Here is a 23,820-nt window from a genome sequence, read left to right as displayed (position 1 = left end):
TTTCTCACCCTGAGAGGAATAATGTGGTTCCTGTCACCTTAAGATAAAGGGCCAGGAAGGAAATAGGATAGATAAAATGTCTATCTAGTGTACTGTCAGCCTCTTGAGACATAAGCATTACAATAGTCAGAACTTGAGTCTCAGAAACCTGATCGTGTGACTCTGTGTATTTCTATAATTAGCTCTACTTTGTTTTCCATAAATAATTAGTAAAGTCCATTTTGAAATATTAATATTAGTCGATTTCAACATATTTGAAGAAGTCAGGGAAAGCAAGTCCTTTGCTTTTTTTAAAAACTGAAAGCAAAACTAGTTATTTAAGCCAACTTTGGAAGAGTATCATTGTGAAGACAATGTTTTTCGTACATCCTTCGTGCAGAAACTCAAATGGTAAAAATTAAGTATTTATATACCACCACAGGAAAAGAGAAATACTCTGATGAAAACAATCTAAATAAATCCCTAGATCTGATTAACTCATTTGGTGATTCTGTCTAGGCAATCTTTTCCAAACATCACTACAACAGGAAGAGTAACTAAAAACAGCAAAATGATATTAAATAAAGGATGAAGCCCACACTTTAATACAATCAAAATTTTAAACAACCAGGATTCCAAACTGTTTCCTCCAAGCTCTAATTTCATTCGATATTCTTTAAGGGAAAAAAAGGAGGGGCTGTCTTACATGCAACTACTGTGTGTCGTGGTATATACACTGCACACCACCCAGAAACAAAGTCTGTGAGATCAGAATTAGCAGGTAAAGCAACACTGGGATTATCAGTAACTACACTGGAGCAAACCATTCCTTAACCTTCACTGTGTCACACTGTTAGAATGTCTTCACCCCACACTTATTTACCGCACAGCCTAGTATCTAGGATGGTGCTGGACACACAGCGAATGCTCAACCATCACCTGCTGAATGAACTATTCGTGAGGCAATTTTTTACTGCATTCTAGACACATCCACCAGGGTTAAATAAACACAGTAGGCACAGGGACCTAATGCACTTCTTTACTACTATTTCAGCTTGAAAAATGACCATGGCACTTTGCAATTCAATAATTTTAAAACAACAGCCAGTTCCTTTTTTGAGTGTACATTATCATTTATTCAAACATGTCCAGAGTTCTCACCTTTAATCAAAGGAGAGCACTTAATTTCCAAGTTGTTTGGAGTAAGAGTAAAAATAATCCTGAAAACATCTTTTTAATACTAATGAAACAAAGAGATATCTTTAGAAAATCGTCTCCATTTCTATATTCCGTGATCTAGTTGTAGAACTATGAGACACTTACATACCTACATATGCAGCTCAGAGTTGAATGACTACTGTAGTAACTGAACTTACACAGAGACTGAGATGGGAGTTGGAGAGGATTTCTTTGAAATTTTATAAGCTAACAACAGTTACTTTTTATTGAGTCTTTACTGGATTCAGTTTACTAGATTATTTGCAATAAAAGGCAGAATTTATCCCATCGAAGTACTAACCAGGCAATAAAAGGCAGAACTTGAATTCAACCCAAGCTGTAACTGCAGATCCAGAGCATTTATCTAGGGGATTAAAGTGGGACTTAAAGACTGACTTACCCATAATGCAGGTGTTTCTCTTTGTTTTCAACTTTAGCGCAGATGACTTACGTCGTCGAGTTAGTGCCAGGTGTGCAAGAAAGGGACTCGTTTTACACACATCTACCCCCACCGTACTTTCTCAGGTTCTCTTCCATCATAACTAGACACTGACTATACTTCCCTGTGCTATACAATAGGTCCTTGCCGGTTATCTATTTTATATATAGTAGTGTGTATCTGTTAATCCCAAAGTCCTGATTCCACCCTCCTTTCCCTTTTGGTAACCATAAATTTAAGTTCATTTGTATCTTTTTTTTTTTTTTTCCAGATTCCACACATATGCGATTATCTGTTATTTATATTTGTCTGACTGACTTTACTTAGTATGATAATTCTAGGTCTATTCATGTTGCTGCGAAAGTCATTATTTCATATGTTTTTATGGCTGAGTAATATTTCAGTGTGTGTGTGTGTGCACCCATGTGTGCACACACTGGAAAATATACATATATATACACACACACACACAATCACAATACACATCTTCTGTATCCATTCATCTGTGGAGGGACACTTGGGTTGCTTTCATCTCTTGGCAACTGTAAACAGTGCTGCGTGACACTGGGCATGTTTATCTTTATGAATTAGAGTTTTCATCTTTTTCTGATAATACACCCAGGAGAGGGAGTGCTGGATCATGATGGCTCTATTTTTAGCTTTTAAACAAGCATCCATACTACACTCCACAGTGGCTGCACTAAGTCACACTCCCACCAATGGTGTGGAAGGGCCCCCCTTTCTCCACACTCTTCCCAGCATTTACTATTATAGACTTTCAGATGATGGTGATTCTGACCAGTATGAGGCAGTACCTCATTACAGCTTTATTTCCATTTCCCGAATAATTAACACTGATGAGCATCTTTTCATGTGCTCGGTAAGTCATCTGTATGTCTTTTTCAGATAAATGTCTGTTTAGGTCTTCTGCCCATTTTTTGATTGTTTTTTTGATATTGAGCTGCATGAGCTGTCTGTATTTTTTTGGAAATTAAACCCTTGTCAGTTGCAGTGTTTGCAAATATTTTCTCTTAGTCCACACTACTATCATTTACATAGAAGGATGTTTTTTGCCTACCTTCTCTGAGTTTTATGGTGTCATATCTGATATTTACATTTTAAGCCAATTTGAATTTAAGTATAGTGTGAAGCAGAAGATATTAAGAAGAGATGGCAAGAATACACAGAAGAACTGTACAAAAAGATCTTCACGACCCAGATAATCACAATGCTGTGATCACTGACCTAGAGCCAGACATCCTGGAATGTGAAGTCAAGTGGGCCTTAGAAAGCATCACTACAAACAAAGCTAGTGGAGGTGATGGAATTCCAGTTGAGCTTTTCCAAATCCTGAAAGATGATGCTGTGAAAGTGCTGCACTCAATATGCCAGCAAATTTGGAAAACTCAGCAGTGGCCACAGGACTGGAAAAGGTCAGTTTTCATTCCAATCCCAAAGAAAGGCAACGCCAAAGAATGCTCAAACTACTGCACAATTGCACTCATCTCACACACTAGTAAAGTAATGCTCAAAATTCTCCAAGACAGGCTTCAGCAATATGTGAACCGTGAACTTCCTGATGTTCAAGTTGGTTTTAGAAAAGGCAGAGGAACCAGAGATGAAATTGCCAACATCCACTGGATCATCGAAAAAGCAAGAGAGTTCCAGAAAAGCATCTATTTCTGCTTTATTGACTATGCCAAAGCCTTTGACTGTGTGGATCACAATAAACTGTGGAAAATTCTGAAAGAGATGGGAATACCAGACCTGATCTGCCTCTTGAGAAATCTGTATGCAGGTCAGGAAGCAACAGTTAGAACTGGACATGGGACAACAGACCGGTCCCAAATAGGAAAAGGAGTACGTCAAGGCTGTATATTGTCACCCAGTTTGTTTAACTTATATGCAGAGTACATCATGAGAAACGCTGGACTGGAAGAAACACAAGCTGGAATCAAGATTGCTGGGAGAAATATCAATCACCTCAGATATGCAAATGTCACCACCTTTATGGCAGAAAGTGAAGAGGAACTAAAAAGCCTCTTGATGAAAGTGAAAGTGGAGAGTGAAAAAGTTGGCTTAAAGCTCAGCATTCAGAAAACAAAGATCATGGCATCCGGTCCCATCACTTCATGGGAAATAGATGGGGAAACAGTGGAAACAGTGTCAGACTTTATTTTTCTGGGCTCTAAAATCACTGCAGATGGTGACTGCAGCCATGAAATTAAAAGACACTTACTCCTTGGAAGGAAAGTCGTGACCAACCTAGATAGCATATTGAAAAGCAGAGACATTACTTTGCCAACAAAGGTTCGTCTAATCAAGGCTATGGTTTTTCCTGTGGTCATGTATGGATGTGAGAGTTGGACTGTGAAGAAGGCTGAGCACTGAAGAATTGATGCTTTTGAACTGTGGTGTTGGAGAAGACTCTTGAGAGTCCCTTGGACTGCATGGAGATCCAACCAGTCCATTCTGAAGGAGATGAGCCATGGGATTTCTTTGGAAGGAATGATGCTAAAGCTGAAACTCCAGTACTTTGGCCACCTCATGCGAAGAGCTGACTCATTGGAAAAGACTCTGATGCTGGGTGAGATTGGAGGCAGGAGGAGAAGGGGACGCCAGAGGATGAGATGGCTGGATGGCATCACTGACTCGATGGACGTGAGTCTGAGTGAACTCCGGGTGTTAGCGATGGACAGGGAGGCCTGGCGTGCTGCGATTCATAGGGTCGTAAAGAGTCGGACACAACTGAGCGACTGATCTGATCTGATAGTGTGAAGAAGTGCTCTAACTTCACTGATATACATGCAGCTTCCCAGCTTTCCCAACCCCACTTGCTGCAGAGACTGTCTTTTCCCCACTGGATATTCTTGCCTCTTTGGTGAAGATTAACTGACCACAGGTGTATGTGTTTATTCTGGGCTCTCTATTCTACTCTATTGGTTCACGTCTGTTTTTGTGCCAATACCACTGTTTTGACTGTAGCTTTGTAGTACAGTCTAAAGTATGGGAGGGTTATGCTTCCAGCTTTGTTCTTTTCTCTCAGAATTGATCTGGTAATTCTTAATCTTTTGTGGTTCCATATTTATTTCTTTGAATCACCTTCAATTTCCTTTATCAACGTTTTACAGTTCTCCACATTTAAGTCTTTTACCTCTTTGGTCAGGGTTTTTCCTGGATATTTTATCTTTTTGAGGCAATTTTAAGAGGGATTTTTTTTTTTTTTTTACTTTCTCTGATATTTCAATGTTAACATAAAGAAATCTGTTAGTACAACAGGTTTCTGTATGTTACTCTTGTATCCCACTACCTTGCTCAATTTATCAACTCTAATAGTTGCTGTGCAGAGTTTATTTGCAATAAAAGACAGAAATTGAATTCAAACTCTGAGTTCTAACTCTAAATCCAGGGCATTTAACAAGCTGATTAAATCTCTCCTCAATGCAAAACTTTACGTAACATGCCAACTTCTGGTTTAAGAAATTGACACAAAAGATCAATTAAAAAGTTATCTACAACAGAGTTCTTAATTTCTACCACATTCTGTGAGTTCACTGCAAGGCAACCCAAAATAATGTCTTTAGACCCAGGAGATAATTCTAGCTGACAGATGCAGGTTGTGGCTTTTGTCTTAATAGAAGTTGCTGTTACTTGTCACCTGTCACAACATTCTGCCTGGTATACTATGAAATAAAATACTAGCAGATTCTAAAATTCAGAGGAAAAAAAAAACCTGGTCACTGATACCTAATTACTCACAGAGTAATTAAGTTACTGGTTCCTAACCATACTACCATTCTTCTAAATGGCATAAATTCAGGTTCTACACTTGACCTGTACATGCATATTGCAAAGCATTCTTTAAAAGAGAAAAGTCCACACTGAGAATAATATGTATTCATATTACATATATACATAATAAATTAACTGATTAATACTTTAGGACTGGACCAAGATTAGACAAAGTAAATGAAATATGCTTAAACGTATCTTTGTTTTAGTTTTAAGAAGGATGCGATGCATTTGAACGCAGTATCAAGGAAGAAAGTCAATAACTAGGAAAAAAATTTAATAAATGAGCAACTGGCTCAACATGGTATGGGCAATTTTAATAATCCAATCTGCAAAGCCAGAACAGTCTTTTTAAAAAAGCGTTAAAAAAAAAAACAAAACTGACATTAGCTTCCCTTCATAATCCAGATAAGAATACTTTTAATACATATATCTGGTTTGCTATTTGAAATAACCTAATGAGCCCATTTAATTATTCACCAGGCTGCAATCTTAGAACACTTTTCTTTCTGCATTCTTCAAAATGCATTTATGACTCTCCACAAGAATCTATACTGTACTGTGTATACCGTGTATCATTTCGCTCTGCTATTTTACTGAAAAACCAAGTAACTTTAAAAATTACAATAAAGTGACATCAAATAATCTGATTTCCCATTATTAGGTTTTTAAATACTACTAAAATGTTCCACTTGCCCAAACCTGCCACTACTTAAATATGGCCTATCTATTCCAACAGTTCATTACTAAATAAGTCACTTTTAAATTGGAGCAATTTGAATAATCAGGTTGAAGCTCATTCTATTGTCTATCAGATTATAAAGTTGTCACGTAAGGTTTGAGTGCTAAGAAGGACCCATCTTACCTTTCTCAGTTGATACTTTTTCTATGCATCTGAAAGAAAAGAGAATCAAATGGTAAATGAATAATCTTGCACATTTTCTTAAAATACAAACATTTATCCTTTTCAGGTTCATCTCCAGAGTGATACATCTAGAGCAGCACTGTCTAGCTAAACTTTCTGCAATGATAAAAAATATTCTACATCTGTACTGTCCAATATGGTAGTCTCCTGAGCGACTGAAATAGCTATGTAGTTGAGGAACTGAATTTTCAGTTTTGATTAATATCATTTAAATAGCCACAAGTAGCTATCATATTTGACAGCACATAACTAGAGTATCATTCAAAATAGTTGTTTTTAACTGTAAAAAAATATCGATACAAAGAAACTAGGGCTAATTTTGTTGTATTAAATGGTGATAGAAGAAAAATGTCTTTATTTTACACAAATGCAGTAACTAGTGGTGCAATGAAATATTTGAGATATCCTCTAAAATACTTCTGCCAAAAGAAAAACAGGGAAGAAGGATAAAGGTAGTAAGAATGGCAAAACCTCGGTAACTGTTAAATCCAGGTGATAAATACTGAGGGTTCATTATTATCTCTACTTTGGATATATTTTGACAATTCTCATATTAAAAATTTAACGAACCTAAGAGAAAATCCTAAAATTATTCATTTGTTAAACTAAAGTCAAAATCTATTTCTAAAATGGCAGCAGACTGGACCTAGAAATAAATGTAACTTGAACTTTACAAATTAGATGGGAAGAGTAAAGAGTCTCGTGTGTAATAAACTGGCGGTTAAAAAAAATGTCATTCACATGTTTTTAATTCGGGGAAATTTCTATCAAATGTTAACTGCTGAGTACAGGATGATGACTCTCTTCTACAGCCCTTACCCAAATTCAAAGTTGATCTGTCTCAGATCTTTCCCAAGATGCCAAACAGCATCTCTGAGCAGTATAAAGTTTTTTCCTTTTTTTTCTTTTTTGAAAATAAACCTAATACAAACGAAGACTCTTACAAAGAATATCCAAGCACATACTAAAGCCACAGCATAATACAAATTCTGTTCTCTTCAGAGAGACTAGATATCATTTTTCTCATCTCATTTTTTTTAAAGCTTGATATTATAATTTATTATATTTTTAATGTCCCAATTAACAACTAACACAGGAATATTGCTCATCATCTTAGCTCTAAATGAAAAGTTACATAAATCATTGTTAGATGTTTAAATACTATGCAATAAACTTTCTGAAAGCCTATGGGAATGGTTCAGTGTTTCCGTTACCAAGATCACTGCAAAAGGAAAACTCAGGATTTCGGGCTTATACAATTGAAGCCTTCTCTAAAGAGCCACAGAATCCAGAATTTTTTCCAATTCAGAGTATTACTGCCTCTTCATTCTCACTATCATGACCATCACCTTCTCCTTACAAAAAGAAAGTGTGAAGCAAAGGCTTACTACCATTTTACTTTCCGCAAGAATACAAACCGCAAATGGAATTCCATATACTGGAAAACAGTGCAGTATTTGTTTCATTTCTAACCCATCTGAACCTGTAGGTTTACCACTAGGAATACTGTTCTAGCCTATATTCCTATATTCCTTATGGTGAGGAAAGAACAGCTTTTCTCAACAGCTAAGTGAGAAATTAAAAAAAAAAAGTATTTAAGTATTAAATTCTGAAATGCATCAGATAATCAAAGGACTTATTATCACACAGCAGGAAGAAAATAAGTGTTCTGCATTTAAAGTAATCTTATTTTAACAATTACAGTGTTTCCCTATTAGAAGAGAATGGATGTTTTAACTTCTAAATCAGAAATAAGCTGGAGTGTGTGTATGTATACACAGATACCTGTATATACGCATACATAGATACCTATAAACATCTGCATTTGAAGCATAACAATCTTAACTCTGGAATTTATTGGCTAAAATACAGCAAATAAAGAGCCTCTTAGTACTAATATATAACCTTTCTTCAAATTTGGTTTATCTTTCCTTACTATTAGCCTTTAAGCTTTTAATTTAAAATAATTGTAGATTTAACTTAATGCCTTTTGCTTCAGCACAATTACTGAAAAATTCTTTTTATTCCCCTTCACAAACAGTTCCTATTCTTTTCATTAATTCCTGAGTATGTCAATGCAAATAGAAAAATTGTTAGAAGATTAGCCAAGTTTATAAAAACAGTAATTGCCATCTAACTGTAAAGCTCATTCCACAAATCATAAATTATCAGCTAAAGATGAAGAAGCATATTCAAGGAGATTAAGTGACTTGCCCAAGGTCACTTAGTAAGCAGTAAAAAGCAATGCTTTTTTCCTATTTTGCCTTGTAAGAGGAAGTGATTACAGTCAATCCAAGTCTATTTACTGACACTTGAAGTTACTGTACAAGTCACTTTGCTGTTTCCTTGATCAAGAAAAACAAAGGTAGGTTAAACAGTTGATTACTGGGAATTTATTGGGAGAAATGTTATTTGGAAAACAGAGCTGAAATCAAGGTCAGAAGGCACTTGACCAGGGTTCAGTGATCACACATTTCAAAACTTGAAATGTCTTAAAGGATAAAGTTTCTCAATTACTTTTTAAAATGTATCACTCTGAAAATCTGTAAACCGTGCATACATCTGACAAACCTCCACTAATTCATGCATTATCCCCCTTTACTGAAATCCATGTCTCATTTTTCTTTATAAATCCTGGCTCAGCACACTACCAGACCCAATTATTTGCTAAATCAAGGTTTACAGAGCTGAAATGCTGTAGGAGTCCTTCGATTTCCAGGGTATGTAGTAAATTGAAAACATGTAACAAAAAAATTATTAAAGTGAAAATTTACCAAACAATCCAATCAAAACTGCATAATTTAAAATATACAGTTAAGAAATAGTTCTGAGGCTTAAAGAACACTATGATCTTTTATGATACTGGATGAGAGAGAAATGGACTTTTAAGAATTAAGACTTTTCTTTCCTCCCCACAAAGAATACTGTGGAGAAAAAAACTGAAGGGATTTAATTAAGTCATCCTTATCCAACTTCAACTGTTGTAACGTTTACATTGTGGAAATAAAAGTACTCTGTACTTTTTTGACAGAAGTTAGGGAACATTAATAAATCATGAGAGCTGGTAAAACTAACACTTAAGATTTTCTCTAAGTAAAAGTGATGAATCAGTGGGAGGGAAAGGTGCTAAGGAGATATAGCCATATATAACTTTCAAATGGGTAGGTGAAAATGGAAGGAAATTTTAAAAGATTAAGTTATTAACCTTCCGGTGTATGGTTATAGAAAAAATTAAAAGTCCAATTTGGCAGAATTTACACGAAAAACTCCACTACACAGTAGTTCTACCTCTACTATAGAACAGGCTCCTCTGTCCCTGGGATTCTCCAGGCAAGAACACTGGAGTGGGGTGCCATTTCCTTCAACTACGTAACTCCAGTAGAGGTTTAACTACTCCGTAACTACACACAGTAGAGGTATATAATAGGCAGCATATCACTGCTCAAAACAAACACTTTCAGTATTTCCTACGTACCATGCTTTGAATTAAGTGCTGCACTTAAGTCTCACAAACTCATCTCATTGAGCTTAACATTATCTCCTACAGATAATGAAACTGAGGCACAAGCAGTTTAACCTGTCCAAGGAATTTATATCCAAATAAGGCCAATGACATCTTTTCAAATCTATGATAGTAAAAACTGTTTAAATTTTTTGTCTATGAAATTTATTTATAGCAATTATTAATAGAATTCTAACTGCAGCTCAATCATTTATAATTACAAATTTTTGTTGTCCACAGAAATTTAATTTACACAATTCTCTAAATTATGTTAATTGGTGAAAGTCGCTCAACTGTCCGACTCTTTGTGACGCCATGGACTATACAATCCACGGAATCCTCCAGGCCAGAATACAGGAGTGGGTAGCCTTTCCCTTCTCTAGGGGATCTTCCCAACCCAGGGACAGAACCAGGTCTCCCGCAATGCGGGCGGATTCTTTACCAGCTGAAAGAAAGTGAAGTCGCTCAGTCGTGTCCGACTTTTTGCAACCCCATGGACTGTAGCCCACCAGGCTCCTCTGTCCATGGGATTTTCAGGCAAGAATACGGGAGTGGGTTGCTATCTCCTCCACTTTACCAGCTGAGCCACATGTTAATCAAATAACATCCAATAATTTGAAAGCACATCTAAAACACAATATACCTTTGAATGTTACTTCTTTCTGAGAGTCTTCCAAGACAAGTACGCCACGATCAGAGACTTCACTTTTAATTGTGGAGTAGGTGTGTTTCAAATTTTAAATTGACCGGGCCTGTGTAAGCCAAATATTGTCAGGATCTCTACTGGGGAGGTAGGGTGGCGGCGGCGGCAGGGACATTTAACATTGATTTCTCCCCTCACCTTCAATTTTTCCTGCTTTCACTTAAAATTTTTCACTTGAAACTCAAAAAGCCACAAAAGTCTTCAGCAACTAATTCCACGCCTAATGTTCTTCATTTGTACAATTTACAAACACGTGTGCTTCACTACTTTAGGCACAGAAACATTTTAATGAACCACTTAAAAAATATGTAGATTCCTGGTCATCTTGGTTCTTCTACGACCTCTCGGGAAGAATTCCTTTCATATTCTTCAAAATTTTAAGGACGAAATCCCTATATTAAAACACATCCAAAAACACACACTAGTGTGTGCCTCAGTTTTATCTATAGGAGATAATGTTAATTAAGCTCAATGAGATGAGTTTGTGAGACTTAAAGTGCAGCACTTAATACAAAGCATGAGACGTAGGAAATATTCAAAGTTTTTGTTTTTGACAGTCGTCAAAAAAATAAACACGCATTTCAGAGTCTACACTTTAAATTGGCAAGCCACGTTTTTATCCCACTAATTTTTTTTTTTTTTTTTTTAAGAAAACCAGTGAAAAGTAATGTGAAAATTTAGTACGTTAACAAACAAACAAACTGCATAACGATCCCAGTACAACTGAGACTGATCAGGAGGGAAGGGTGGGGGGACGACCTCATCCTGCGCGCTGAGAGCGAAAACCCCGCCGCCGGTTTCCCAGCCCGGACGCCCCGTAACAGCGCAGGCCGCCGCGCGGGGGAAGGGGCCGGCGGTCAGAGGGCGCGCGGACAGCCCGGGCCGGCGGGGCCGAGCGGCAGAGGCGCGCCCCGCGGGGGCCGCTGAGACGGGAGCGGGCGGCGGGGCGCGGGCGAGCGGGCGGCGGGGCGCGGGCGGGCCGGCGGCGGGGCGCCGAGCCGGCCGGCAGGGGGCAGAGCGGCGGCGCGTCACGTGGGGCGGCCGCTACGGGAGCCGCGAGGGCTGCGCGGGCGGAGGGGGGTCGCTCCCACCGCCGCGGAGACGGCGTTACTCACAGCAGGCGCGGGCTCCTCTTGCCCTGGGCCGGGGACGGCGGCTTCGCGGCCTGGGCCGGCTGCCCCGGGGCGTCGGCGGGCCTGGCGCTGGGGCTGCTCCTCCGCCGGCGAGGGTATTCGGCCTTCCTCCGACGGGACACGGCGGCGGCGGCGGCGGCGGCCGCGGCGGCGCGGCCCCGGTCCCGGCCTCCCCTCAGCACGCGGCTGCTGGGGGGCCCCGCGGGCGGCGCCGCCGCCGCCTCGGGGGGCTGTGGCTGGGGCTCGGCCGCCGCCGGCCCCCCTCCCTGGTCCTGCCGCTCCGGGGGTCGCGGCTCTTCCGTCTCCCCCGGCATCGGGACGTGTCCGCCCCCCCACCCCCTGGTCCCGGCGGCGGAGGCGGCGGCGGCGGCGGCCGCGGCGCTGCTCCCCCCGCCCCCCGGAGCGGCCGGCTCACTCACTCTGCGCGCCTCTCTCCCCCCTCCCCTCCGCCCGGCTCCGAGGGCGCCCCCCCCGCCCCCTGCCACTCAAGGGCCGGTAGCGCTGGCGGCGCGCGCGCGCGCCCGCCACAGGCGCACAGCGGGCCAATCAGGAGGAAGGAGCGGCTCCTTGGCCCCGCCCCTCGCGGGTTTTCACGTCGCGGTGTCCCGGGCTTCCGCCCACCCCCACCCCGGCCTTCCACCAATCAGGAAACGGCTCCAAGGGAGCGCGCGAGGTTTCCTTCCCCGCGCACCCGTTCTCACCGTTAAACGGCTGCGTCTCGCGACAATCCCAAAGTGACCTTTTCCGCCCCCCCCCCAACCTCCGGAGCTCAACGCGCGCCCGGGACAGTGGAGGGGCAGGCCTCGCGAGGGGGCGGGTGGGAAACGCACCTCCTTCCCCGCCTCGCGCGCACCCTGGGCTGGCTGCGCGCGCACCTGCCGCCCTAAGGAGCCTCTAACGCCACAAGGGCTTTCTATCCTTCTCCCTTAAACCGCGGAGGGAGCCTCGGCGTCCTTCCGCCTCCACCCCGGCCCCACTTTCCTGTCTGTGGCCTTTCTGTCCCCAGCGCCGCGAGGTCTTGCGGGGAAGAAGGGGGGGAATTTTTTTTTTTTTGAGCTGTTGCTTCTCCTTTAAGAAAAAAAGCCCCGTCGGCCGCCGGATGAAAGTCTCTGAAAAAATGGCGGCGGTGGAACAGAGGCGGGGTCGTGAGGGCAAGGAGGACCCGCCTTCTGGCGCATGCGCCTGGTCAGCTCGCTCCGAGGCATCCTGGGAAGTGAAGTTCCGCTTCCCCCTGAGCCTTCGGAAGACAGATGGCAACCCCGAGGCGGAGAGGATGCTGGGAGGCTTTGACCGTTGCGCGCTGGGAGAGGTAGTCGACTGTCCCGTTAGTTCGAATTCGCTCTTCCGGGAGGCGGCGTTTCCGGGTTGGGCCTGAGCGACCGCCCGCATCCGGGTACGACTACCGAGCCAGTCGCTGGTTGGAGTCGCCTGGCAGAGTTTTCCGTAACTTTTCGCTCGGTGTTGGCGAACCATGTCAGGGTGGCCACGCAGTAACCCTCACCTCTGGTCAGACGGCGCCGCCGCGGGGACCGGCCAGCGTTCACATACATCTGCACTATCCCAACTTCTGTGCGCGTCTGGAGGTCAGGAGTTGACTGGTCCCGTCGGCTCTTGGTGGGTCTGGCACAATTCCTGCCCCTCATCCGATCCTTAATAAAAGTTTGTGGAATGACTTGTGGAATTGCTTTTTTCCCCTGGATATCAGGGCTGAGGACTGGCACCCGCTGCTTAGGCTTGCCTGTGCCCCCGGGTTGGAAGGAAGAGTGGTGAAGCATTGTTAGCGTGACTCTTGTGACCTCCCCAGACATCTGAAGGCTTCCCACCACCACCTCCCTCCACTCCCCACCCCGAAACCATCTGCTGCTGCGGTTTTTAAATGTCGCTGCTACACAGGAAGCACGGTCAAAACTGCAGCTTTGTAAGAATTTCTTTTTCTACCAGCGTGTGCAACTCAATGACTAGTGCATCAAACGGGAGTTTCCATTTGCTCATCTACCGAGTTGCCTTCGGTGATGGCTCTGAACTTCTTGTATTGCTTCCCTTTTTTTTCCCTTTCCTCCATTATAATGAAGGAGCGATCTGCAGGAATACTTCTCAGTCCCGGAAACGAAAGCACCCAGGGTTAAAAATCTCCAAAGTGAGTGGCTGGAAACAAGCTCTCAGAATCCAATTCTACATTTCACATGAATCATTTAGTTGAACTGCAGATGGAGTCCAATATTTTGCAAGCCAAGTGCTGAAGAGCCTTTTTCCTTCCAGTGCTTTGGCTCAGTTACCACTTCAGATTGGGCAAATGTTCATCTTCTCTGTGGAGTGTTTTGCACTTTGATGGGGCTGAAGGCATTTCAGTTGTAAAAACTGGCATAGTGTGGGTAGGAGTTTTTCAAAGCTGTGTTTGCAGTGAGCAGACTTTTGGAATGACGCTGACATCCAATGGCTGCGAAAAGTAATGCAGAGGTGGGATCTCCTTTACGTTAAAAAATAAAAAAGTTTTTAAGAGTCACAAAGGAAGGGAGAATGAGTTATTCCTTTCAGTTAACCGTAAAAAAAGACCACTGGGTTGTAGAGGAAAGAACACAGGCTTTGACATTAAATCTATTATATGTATTATAGTAAGTAGCAAAGCTACTTACTAATTGTGTTAACTTTAGCAAATTTCTATTTCACTACTGGTAAGAATGGGGCTAATATCTATTTAACAAGGCCATAGTTTTACTTCTTTATGTACGGCCACCTTATAGCAGACCTTTTGAAATTGCTTTATTTTATTCAAGGTGAATAAAATGCCAGTAGCCAAAAAACAGGGAAAGCTGACCCCAGTGTCACTTTTGAGAGAAATTAAGGCCATATAATTAGACGGCAAGTGTGCATGACTGAAACATCTGCCCCTAAGAACCTGGTGTCAAATCTGCCAGTTTCATTCTTCATGACACTGCTAGATGATTGCATTTTAAACCACTGAAATAAACCTGGCCGGAGAATCCAACAGTAAGCCTGGTCCAGAGAATCCTGTTCTGCCTTTAATGGGTTGATGATCTATTTAGAAAAGCAAATAAGTATAATTTCTGGATAATTGGGTAAATAAAGACAGCAAAATGAATTGAATGCTAGTTAACTCTGATGGAAATTTTATGAAGGAGATTATGCTTCCATGGTCTTTCAGCATCATAGAAAAAAAAAAATCAGGATCTTTCACAGCAGTCTACCCTACCCACTCTGGGAAAGAAACACAAATACAAATCTGCCATTCCCATGAATTCAAGATAAATCCAGGCACATAGTAGGTTCTCAAATTTTTCAAAATTAATTTTGCTTCTTTATCACCTTGGCCAATGCACAACCAGAACTCAAATCCAACAACCCATCTTTCTATGTCTCAGTTTTTAAAACTCTGACTTAGAAAAAAGAAAAAAAAAAAAAAACTCATCAAAAGAGAGGAAAGTGAAGTCGTTCAGTCGTGTCCGACTCTTTGTGACCCCGTGGACTGTAGCCCATCAGGCTCCTCCGTCCATGGGATTCTCCAGGCAAGAATACTGGAATGGGTTGCCATTTCCTTCTCCAGGGGATCTTCCCGACCCAGGGATCAAACCCAGGTCTCCTGCATTGCAGACAGATGCTTTAACCTCTGAACTACCAGGGAAGAAGCTCAGAGGTTAAAGAGAGGAAGTGCTAAGCAAATACAGGAACCAAAAAAGGGTTATAGAGGCTGCTTCACGCTGGCTCATTCAGTCCCTTTGTGGTCCTCTTCTCCAGCACATGCCAACACAGCGCTCTACAACCTGTGTGCGGGACCAGGGCATCTCGGCTGTGAGGCAATGGAGGAACTGGGTGAGTGAGGAGCTTCTTGGAGGAGCAACTCGAAGGGATTGAAGACTCGGCTGCCATTTCCATGTGTGGTGGGGTGTACTTCTAGCCAGATGGAGGATAGTGTTGGAAGATTTTCTTTTCACTGCTTTCCTGACCTCAGACCAACCAAGAGTGAAGCATGAGGAACTATGTTATTTTGGGGAACTATGGGTTTGCTGTTTTTAGAGGCACAATAGGCAAAGAATTTGGTACTAACCACAGAGTCAACTCTGCACAAATATTTTCGAACTGAATTGTGCTTGAAATCGTGATTTTGTTAGGAGCATTTTAGCTCCTTGGGGGGCTGCGAGGAGATCATAGCGGGGCTACAGAGTCGGTAAGTTCAGAAATGTGATTTGAGGGGGGGAGAAATAGGGGGCACTGGGTAAAGGGTGTCACAAGGAGAATAAACGGACTAGAAGTGTGAGAATGAGGGATCCGCAAAGGGTGGAGAAAGGCCAGAGTTTTTCATCTGTTCCATCGTTGAGCATTAAATCAAGAAGACACAGCACTGTTACTCCACCGCCTTCATTGCTAAGCTTTTTATTGAGAGCAGCTCTGAAGGAACAGATGACCACGGCCTGCAAATACGATACCTCCTTCCACGCCAAAGCAACTGAAACCGGCACTGAAACCGTGGGCCGCATTGCTCAGAGAGACCCCTGATTTCAGACCTTGGGCGTGCCGTCAGGCTTGTCATTCTCGGGACTCATGCCATATCCTTTGCCAATTTTTGTTGCCATCATGCTTACAAACACTGAGTCACTAAACTTTACCCAGTGTCCAAGCTGTATAATTCCACGGTGTCTTGGGTGGTAGTATGTCAAAAGTGCAAATGACAGCAACAAAAAAAATCTTGCATATTGTCTTTTTTTTTAAAATGTGTTTTGAGAGCTAGAGGAGTAGAGGAAGGAAGAAAGGCAAATTACAGAAGGGAAGAGATGTTAATGAAAAGGAAAAGGGTATTTAATATTAAAATGTGAACTGTTTTGGAAGGAAAGTCTATTTTAATACGTGGAGTAGAATATATTTTGAACTTGGGGTAGAATCCCAATTCTTATCCTGTGTGAGGGTTGGAGAGATTCATGTTTTTGGCTGAGTTCCACCCGAATCCAGCTCTGCTTTTTTAGGGATATGTCATGGCTTTCAAGGAGAAGGCAATGGCAACCCACTCCAGCACTCTTGCCTGGAAAATCCCATGAATGGAGGAGCCTGGTGGGCTGCAGTCCATGGGGTCGCTAAGAGTCGGACACGACTGAGCGACTTCCCTTTCACTTTTCACTTTCATGCATTGGAGAAGGAAATGGCAAACCACTCCAGTGTTCTTGCCTAGAGAATCCCAGGGACAGGAGAGCCTCATGGGCTGCTGTCTATGGGGTCGCACAGAGTCGGACACGACTGAAGCGACTTAGCAGCATGGCTTTCATGGAGAAGAAAATGGGAACCCACTCCAGTATTCTTCCTGGAGAATCCCATGGACAGAGGAGCCTGGTGGGCTACAGTCCGCGGGGTGGCAAGAGTCAGACACGACTGAGCGACTAAAGAGAAAGATGGCTTTCATGTCGTAATTGGAAAGGGAACTAATCCTTATTCAGTGACTTAAGCTGAAACTCTACATTTTTATATATGTTAATCACGTTAGTGTTCCAAACAATGCTCTGAAATACGTAGTATCCACGTCTTTTTCTTTCAAATAAGGAATCAAAAAAACAAAATAACTTGTTCAGCGTCACCCGTAGGAACACCTGACTAAATGACTAAACCAAAGCCTGATTAAGTGACAAGGTGTTCCTTTAGAAGTCTGTTGGCCCTGGTGTTCCAGCCAATATGACAACCCAGATAATTAAAAGATTAAAAAAAGATAGATTGGTGCAGTTTCACATTTCCTCAGCAGGATGAATGGCAGACGAATTTGGTCCCGAAATACAGAAAGTACCAGGTGGCCTGGAGGCAGCTCTCACGCGTGCCAGCCAGGCGGCCGGACCTCACCAAGCCATTAACAACCGCACCTCAGCCACTCCTTCAGATGATCGGCAGCTCAGCGTCCACCAGAAAGACTTGGGTGGGTCTGTCTTCTCCCACGTGGGGAAGCAGTGGGGAGGACGAGTCAGCCCAGCGGGCCAGTATTTCCTCTTGGCAGCGTTGCCCCCATTGTGGGTAGTCTATGTCCACTAGGGAGATCTCACCCAAATCTGAACCAGGAGCAAACTGTAGCTCTGAACAAAGTCATTACAATCCACTGAGACACTCAAGAGACCTCCCTTAATTCTTTTCCTGTGAATGTTGACATTGCTGGATTTCCTCAGACAAAGGGCTATAAAAATGGATGGTAGAGTTTTCAGTCTGATACCCCCAACCCTGCAGCAGTAATCTCTTATTTGTCATACATTTGAAATTCAGTTCAGTTCAGTTCAGTCACTCAGTCGTGTCCAACTCGTTGCGACCCCAAGGCCTGCAGCATGCCAGGCCTCCCTGTCCATCACTAACTCCCGGAGTTTGCTCAAACTCATGTCCGTTGAGTCAGTGATGCCATCCAACCATCTCATCCTCTGAAATTAGTCATCTTCAAATTACAGAATCTGGCCAAAAGGCAAGATAATCTCAGAGTGTTGGTGATATGTATACGCATAGGAAACAGGAAGAGAAAGGGCTGTTAACTCATGACTGAAAGGAGTTTTAGTAACTCTGGTTAGCTGGTGCTTGTAAGGGTAACCTACTTTTAGGGAGATGGCTTGCTTCTCTTGTAGAGGGTCTTCACTCGCCTCTCATCTTTTTTTAAAATTTATTTAATTGGAGGCTAATTACTTTACAATATTGTAGTGGTTTCTGCCATACATTGACATGAATCATCCATGGGTGTACATGTGTTCCCCATCCTGAACCTCCCTCTCTCTCCCCTCATCTTTATTGTAAATGCTTTGTTATTTTGAATCCGAGAGGAACCATGACTTCTGTTTTCAGTAAAGCTTTGGAAATAGAAAAGAAAGAAGCTGTATCTTAATAGAGGGCTACAGAATAAAAATATGGAACTCAGAAATTTGGCATTCAGTCTGAGAGAAAAAGTTTTGTTTTCTATTTCTATCTTAGTTTTCTTTAAAAAATTAAGAAAAAACCTTTTATTATAGAGAATTTTAAAATTTATAAGAGGAAAAAAAATACTTAAATCTGATGTACTCCTAAGTCACCTTAAACAGTTAACAACTCTTGGTCAATCTTACTTCATTTATACATCCACCCATCTTCTACTCCTAGATTATTTTAAAGTAATTTCAGGCATTGTATGATTTCATCTATAAACATATATATATAGTTATGCAAGTAACCCTAATATCATATCCATAAAATTCTTAATAGTAATTCCGGATGGACAGGGAGGCCTGGCCTGCTGCAATTCATGGGGTCGCAAAGAGTCAGACTGAGCGACTGAACTGAACTGAATGTCATGAGTGACCATTATCACACCTAAAATATTAACAGAAACTACAATATTATCAAATATCCTTGTCACACCTGAAATACATTAACAGTGCTTACTACTTATTGAATTTTCAGTCACTGAAATTAGTCACTATTTCTAATTCTTTCTTCTTTGGTTCTTGCTTGTTTATTTAAGATTCATCCACTACTGCTACTGCTAAGTCACTTCAGTCGTGTCCAACTCTGTGCGACCCCATAGACGGCAGCCCATCAGGTTCGCCTGTCCCTGGGATTCTCCAGGCAAGAACACTGGAGTGGGTTGCCATTTCCTTCTCCAATGCATGAAAGTGAAAAGTGAAAGGGACGTCGCTCAGTCGTGTCCGACTCTTCGAGACCCCATGGACTGCAGCGTACCAGGCTCCTCTGTCCATGGGATTTTCCAGGCAGTAGTACTCAGTTATAAATTTCTTGAATCTTTTTTAACCTATTGGTCCCCCTCTGTCTCTTCTTTTCCACTAAAGTTTATTTGTTGAAGGATCATTAGCCCTGAAGAGTTTAGCTCAATTTGTTTATGTCCAAAATGGTGCATACAATTCAATATATTTGTGAGACAGATGCTTGAGAAAGATCTGTAGAAGATTTCATTTGTAAAAAAAATGATCAGATCTTTTCTTATGCCATTAAGAAATACCCATCCCCCAACATCGGAAATGAAATCATTTTTTAATGACCTGTAAAGTTCATTTTCCCCATCTGAAGACTTTAGAGCTAGGTAGAGCTTCAGTCGTGTCCGACTCTGTGCGACCCCATAGACGGCAGCCCACCAGGCTCCACTGTCCCTGGGATTCTCCAGGCAAGAACACTGGAATGGGTTGCCATTTTCTTCTCCAATAGGTAGATCCTTTAGGAATAATATAATCCAGTGTTTTGTAAAGTTTAAAACGCTACGGTCTCTGATAAGAAATTCACTGCAGGTTCACTCCTGGGTGTGGATCTGCAATTTAAAATCTACTATTGTGATACAATTGCTTCATTATGTGGATGAGAAAACAGCCTCAGAGAAGCACATGTCATGGAAAGATGACCCAGAGAATCCACATGGAAAAGAGGTCTGGCATTTCTGACTTGCAGACGTCAAGGATCATATAGTTCAGGATCAGCCAGGTTCTGCATTCAGTAGACTGTGCTTAGTCGCTCATATCTGACCCTTTGCAACCCTGTGGACTGTAGCCCACCAGGCTCCTGTGTCCATGGGATTCTCCAGGCAAGAATACTGGACTGGGTTGCCATTTCCTCCTCCAGGGGATTTTCCCGATCCAGGGATTGAAGCTGCATCTCCTTGCATCTCCTGCATTGGCAGGAGGACTCTTTGCCCTCTGAGCCATCAGCTGGCACTCAGGAGCAGTGTAACCTTACACAAGATATTTTTCTCTTTCTTAATCTACAAAATAAGGACAATACTATCACTTGACTCAAAGTATTAGGATGACTAATACATAAATATATAACTATTATATATATCATACAATATATTAATATTATATTCAATTTATATTTATATGAATAATGTAAATAAATATGTCCTGTGTTGATTTTATTAATTATTACTATTAATTTCCTGAAAACAGAAAGTTGATAGTGTAATACTCATACAAGAAAGTCCGTTGGTTTCTCCTAAGAAAACTACAAGAGAAACAAATTTCAACTGTTTGGATTGAAGCATCTTGTTCGATTTTGCAGTATGTTTCCAATCAATCCATTTTTCTCCCCACACTTTAAAAGACAGAGTACCAATACCTTGAGAATTTTGTTACATGCTGGGGATATTAAGGAAAAAAAAAAACTTCAGGATTAAGAATCAGTTTTACTGTACTGGTATGTTTGGGAAAACTGTAAAATAATTGCTTATATTTTTCTGATAGGAAAACAGGTAGCATTTACACCTAGAGTCTATTATACAGAGCGAAGTAAGTCAGAAAGAGAAAGATAAACATTAAATATTAACGCATATATACGGAATCTAGAAAGACGGCACCAATGAACCTGTTTGCAGGGCCGCAGGAGATGCAGACGTAGAGAACATGCTTGTAGACACAGCGGGGGCTGGAGATGTTGGGAAAAACTGAGAGTGGTGTGGAAGCATATACATTAGCGTATGTGAAATTAGACGGCCAGCAGAAATTCGCTGTATGACGCAGGGAGCTCAAATCCATTGCCCTGAGACAGCCTAGCAGGGTGGGGTGGGGAGGGAGGTGGGAAGGAGGTTCCAGAGGGGGGCCATGTGTATACGTATGGCTGATTCATGTTGCTATATGGCAGAAACCAACACAATATTGTAAAGCAATTATCCTCCAATCAAAAATAAGTAATTTAAAAATGTATTTTAAATTTACTCATTTCCTTGGCTGTGCCAAGTCTTAGTTGCGCACGTGGAATCTTTGATCTTCAGTGCGGCATGTGGGATTTAGTTCCCCGACCAGGGATTGAAACCAGGCCCCCTGCATTGGGAGTGCGGGGTCTTAGCCACTGGACCCCCAGGGACGCCCCTGTTTACATTTCTCTAATTGGAGATCTTCGTGGGTGATCGACTCTCAATGATAAAAATGAATAAGGGGCAATATAGAAAGTCAAAGTGAAGAGGAACTCAAAAGCCTCTTGATGAAAGTGAAAGTGGAGAGTGAAAAAGTTGGCTTAAAGCTCAACATTCAGAAAACGAAGATCATGGCATCTGGTCCCATCACTTCATGGGAAATAGATGGGGAAACAGTGGAAACAGTGTCAGACTTTATTTTTCTGGGCTCTAAAATCACTGCAGATGGTGACTGCAGCCATGAAATTAAAAGACTCTTACTCCTTGGAAGGAAAGTCATGACCAACCTAGATAGCATATTCAAAAGCAGAGGCGTTACTTTGCCAACAAAGGTTCATCTAGTCAAGGCTATGGTTTTTCCTGTGGTCATGTATGGATGTAAGAGTTGGACTGTGAAGAAGGCTGAGTGCCGAAGAATTGATGCTTTTGAACTGTGGTGTTGGAGAAGACTCTTGAGAGTCCCTTGGACTGCAAGGAGACCCAACCAGTCCATTCTGAAGGAGATGAGCCCTGGTATTTCTTTGGAAGGAATGATGCTGAGGCTGAAACTCCAGTACTTTGGCCACCTCATGGGATGAGTTGACTCATTGGAAAAGACTCTGATGCTGGGAGGGATTGGGGGCAAGAGGAGAAGGGGACGCCAGAGGATGAGATGGCTGGATGGCATCACTGACTTGATGGACGTGAGTCTGAGTGAACTCCGGGAGTTGGTGATGGACAGGGAGGCCTGGTGTGCTGCGATTCATGGGGTCACAAAGAGTTGGACTCGACTGAGCGACTGATCTGATAGAAAGTCAAACTGTAGAGTGAGACTATGTGATTGAACGCAGCTGTCAGAAATAAGAGATAGGCTACAGTATGCAGAGGGCATTAAACATCTCCTGGTAAAACAGACCATATTCTTGAAGTCAAATAAGGAGTAAGGGAGGATGTTTGAGTTTAGATTTAACTCTTAACCTAAGAGAAGAGGGAGATAAATGGTGGCATAGTGGGGATACTCAAGAGGATAATTATTCTAGAAGATGTGCATAGTCCATATCATGATTCCCTTGTATCTTTTGATATAGATGCCTTGTTGGAGGAACTGGAATACTCTACGTTCCAGGAAAGTGATGAATACTCCAAGGCAGCTTCTCCTCCCCTGGATCAGCATTCGAGAAAGGAGAGTAACCTTGATGAGACTTCAAAGGTCCCTTCCGTTCCTGATGACACGAATCCCTTTCCAGTAAGTTTTCATTTATTGAAGTATCTTGAATATACCTATTTGAGTGCACTTCTGAAAATTAATTGTATCTCAAATAAAATTATGCAAAAAGGAGAATCACATATCCAAGAGACAGAAAAAACCTTCTCCTTAAAAATTAAAAAAAAATTTTTTTTTAAATGATAAAGGTGGTTGTTTTTGGAAAGAGGAGGAGCACTGAGAAAAGTATCATAGAAGAATAAGTCTTTGGAAATTTTTTTTTTCTTATTAGAGCCTGGAGCTGGCAGAGTATTGTGTAATTCACTTGGGATATTCTGATATCACCATTTGGGTATCAGACATGCATGTTGCAGTTTGATTGGAATGTCGCTCAGTAAGGCCAGAGATCACCTGGGCAAGGCCAGGTGACAGTTTAGCTAAATCTTGTCAGGATGGCTTTTTTAGGGTATTCACTTTCTGGCTCTTCTTTTCTGCTGAATATATTAGGAAATTCAATTATTTGTATATGCAGAGGTGAGGAAGCTCTAAGGAACCAACACAAAAAAACTATACTCAGGAAAGATTATGAATTAACCTCCCCGGAAATCCAATTTATTAACTTCTGGCTAGAATTTAAAGGATCAAGTAGAGCAGATACGAATAACATTTGTTGATACATGTTGATATATATCCTTCCCTATGGATAAGTCTACATGCATCTACTTTATAATTAGAAGCTTACTTGGTGAGAATGGGTTACTATAGGAGGAATCAAGAAGATGCTTTTCATATCTGGTGTTTCTGAACGATGATTTTTTTTCTTTTTGGCCACACTGTTCTGCATGTGGGATCTTAGTTTCCCGGCCAGGGTTTGAACCTGTGCGTCCTGCACTGGAAGAGCAGACTCTTAAGCACTGTAGCACAGGGAAGTCCCTGAACTACCGTATTCTGACCCATCCTTGCACACCATATGAAGTCACCAGTAGCACAGACTTGAAATCCGGGCCTGTGGGAAGGCTTCCTCTTTAACCACTCTTCCTTCCAGCTATGCTGGTACAGTTTTCAGGACACACATTTCTCTCTTTTGTAGGGA

At 42.0% G+C, this 23,820-nt stretch overlaps 2 protein-coding genes across 5 annotated transcripts in view; one reads left to right on the top strand and one right to left on the bottom strand.

The window, feature by feature from the left end:
• ZFP91 (ZFP91 zinc finger protein, atypical E3 ubiquitin ligase) overlaps positions 1–12,020 on the bottom strand; it is a 39,413-nt gene extending 27,393 nt beyond the window's left edge. For both annotated transcript variants that reach the window (XM_070804315.1, XM_070804316.1), the window contains exons 1-2: positions 11,674–12,020; positions 6,294–6,322 (exon numbers count right to left, since the gene is read on the bottom strand). In XM_070804315.1, coding sequence (XP_070660416.1) covers positions 6,294–6,322; positions 11,674–12,005 — 361 coding nt within the window. In that variant the 5' untranslated portion in view covers positions 12,006–12,020. The remainder of the gene's footprint in view (positions 1–6,293; positions 6,323–11,673) is intronic.
• Positions 12,021–15,360: 3,340 nt separating this feature from the next.
• The window catches only part of LPXN (leupaxin), a 41,781-nt gene continuing 33,321 nt past the window's right edge, over positions 15,361–23,820 (top strand). For 2 of the 3 annotated variants that reach the window (XM_070804317.1, XM_070804318.1), the window contains exons 1-2: positions 15,361–15,519; positions 22,612–22,769. In XM_070804317.1, coding sequence (XP_070660418.1) covers positions 15,448–15,519; positions 22,612–22,769 — 230 coding nt within the window. In that variant the 5' untranslated portion in view covers positions 15,361–15,447. The other variant, XM_070804319.1, reaches the window with a different exon arrangement.

Source organism: Bos indicus, chromosome 15 (assembly GCF_029378745.1).
Source record: "Bos indicus isolate NIAB-ARS_2022 breed Sahiwal x Tharparkar chromosome 15, NIAB-ARS_B.indTharparkar_mat_pri_1.0, whole genome shotgun sequence".
Lineage (NCBI taxonomy): Eukaryota > Metazoa > Chordata > Mammalia > Artiodactyla > Bovidae > Bos > Bos indicus.
Note: the sequence above shows the minus strand (reverse complement) of the source record. Positions and strands in the feature narration are given on the sequence as shown.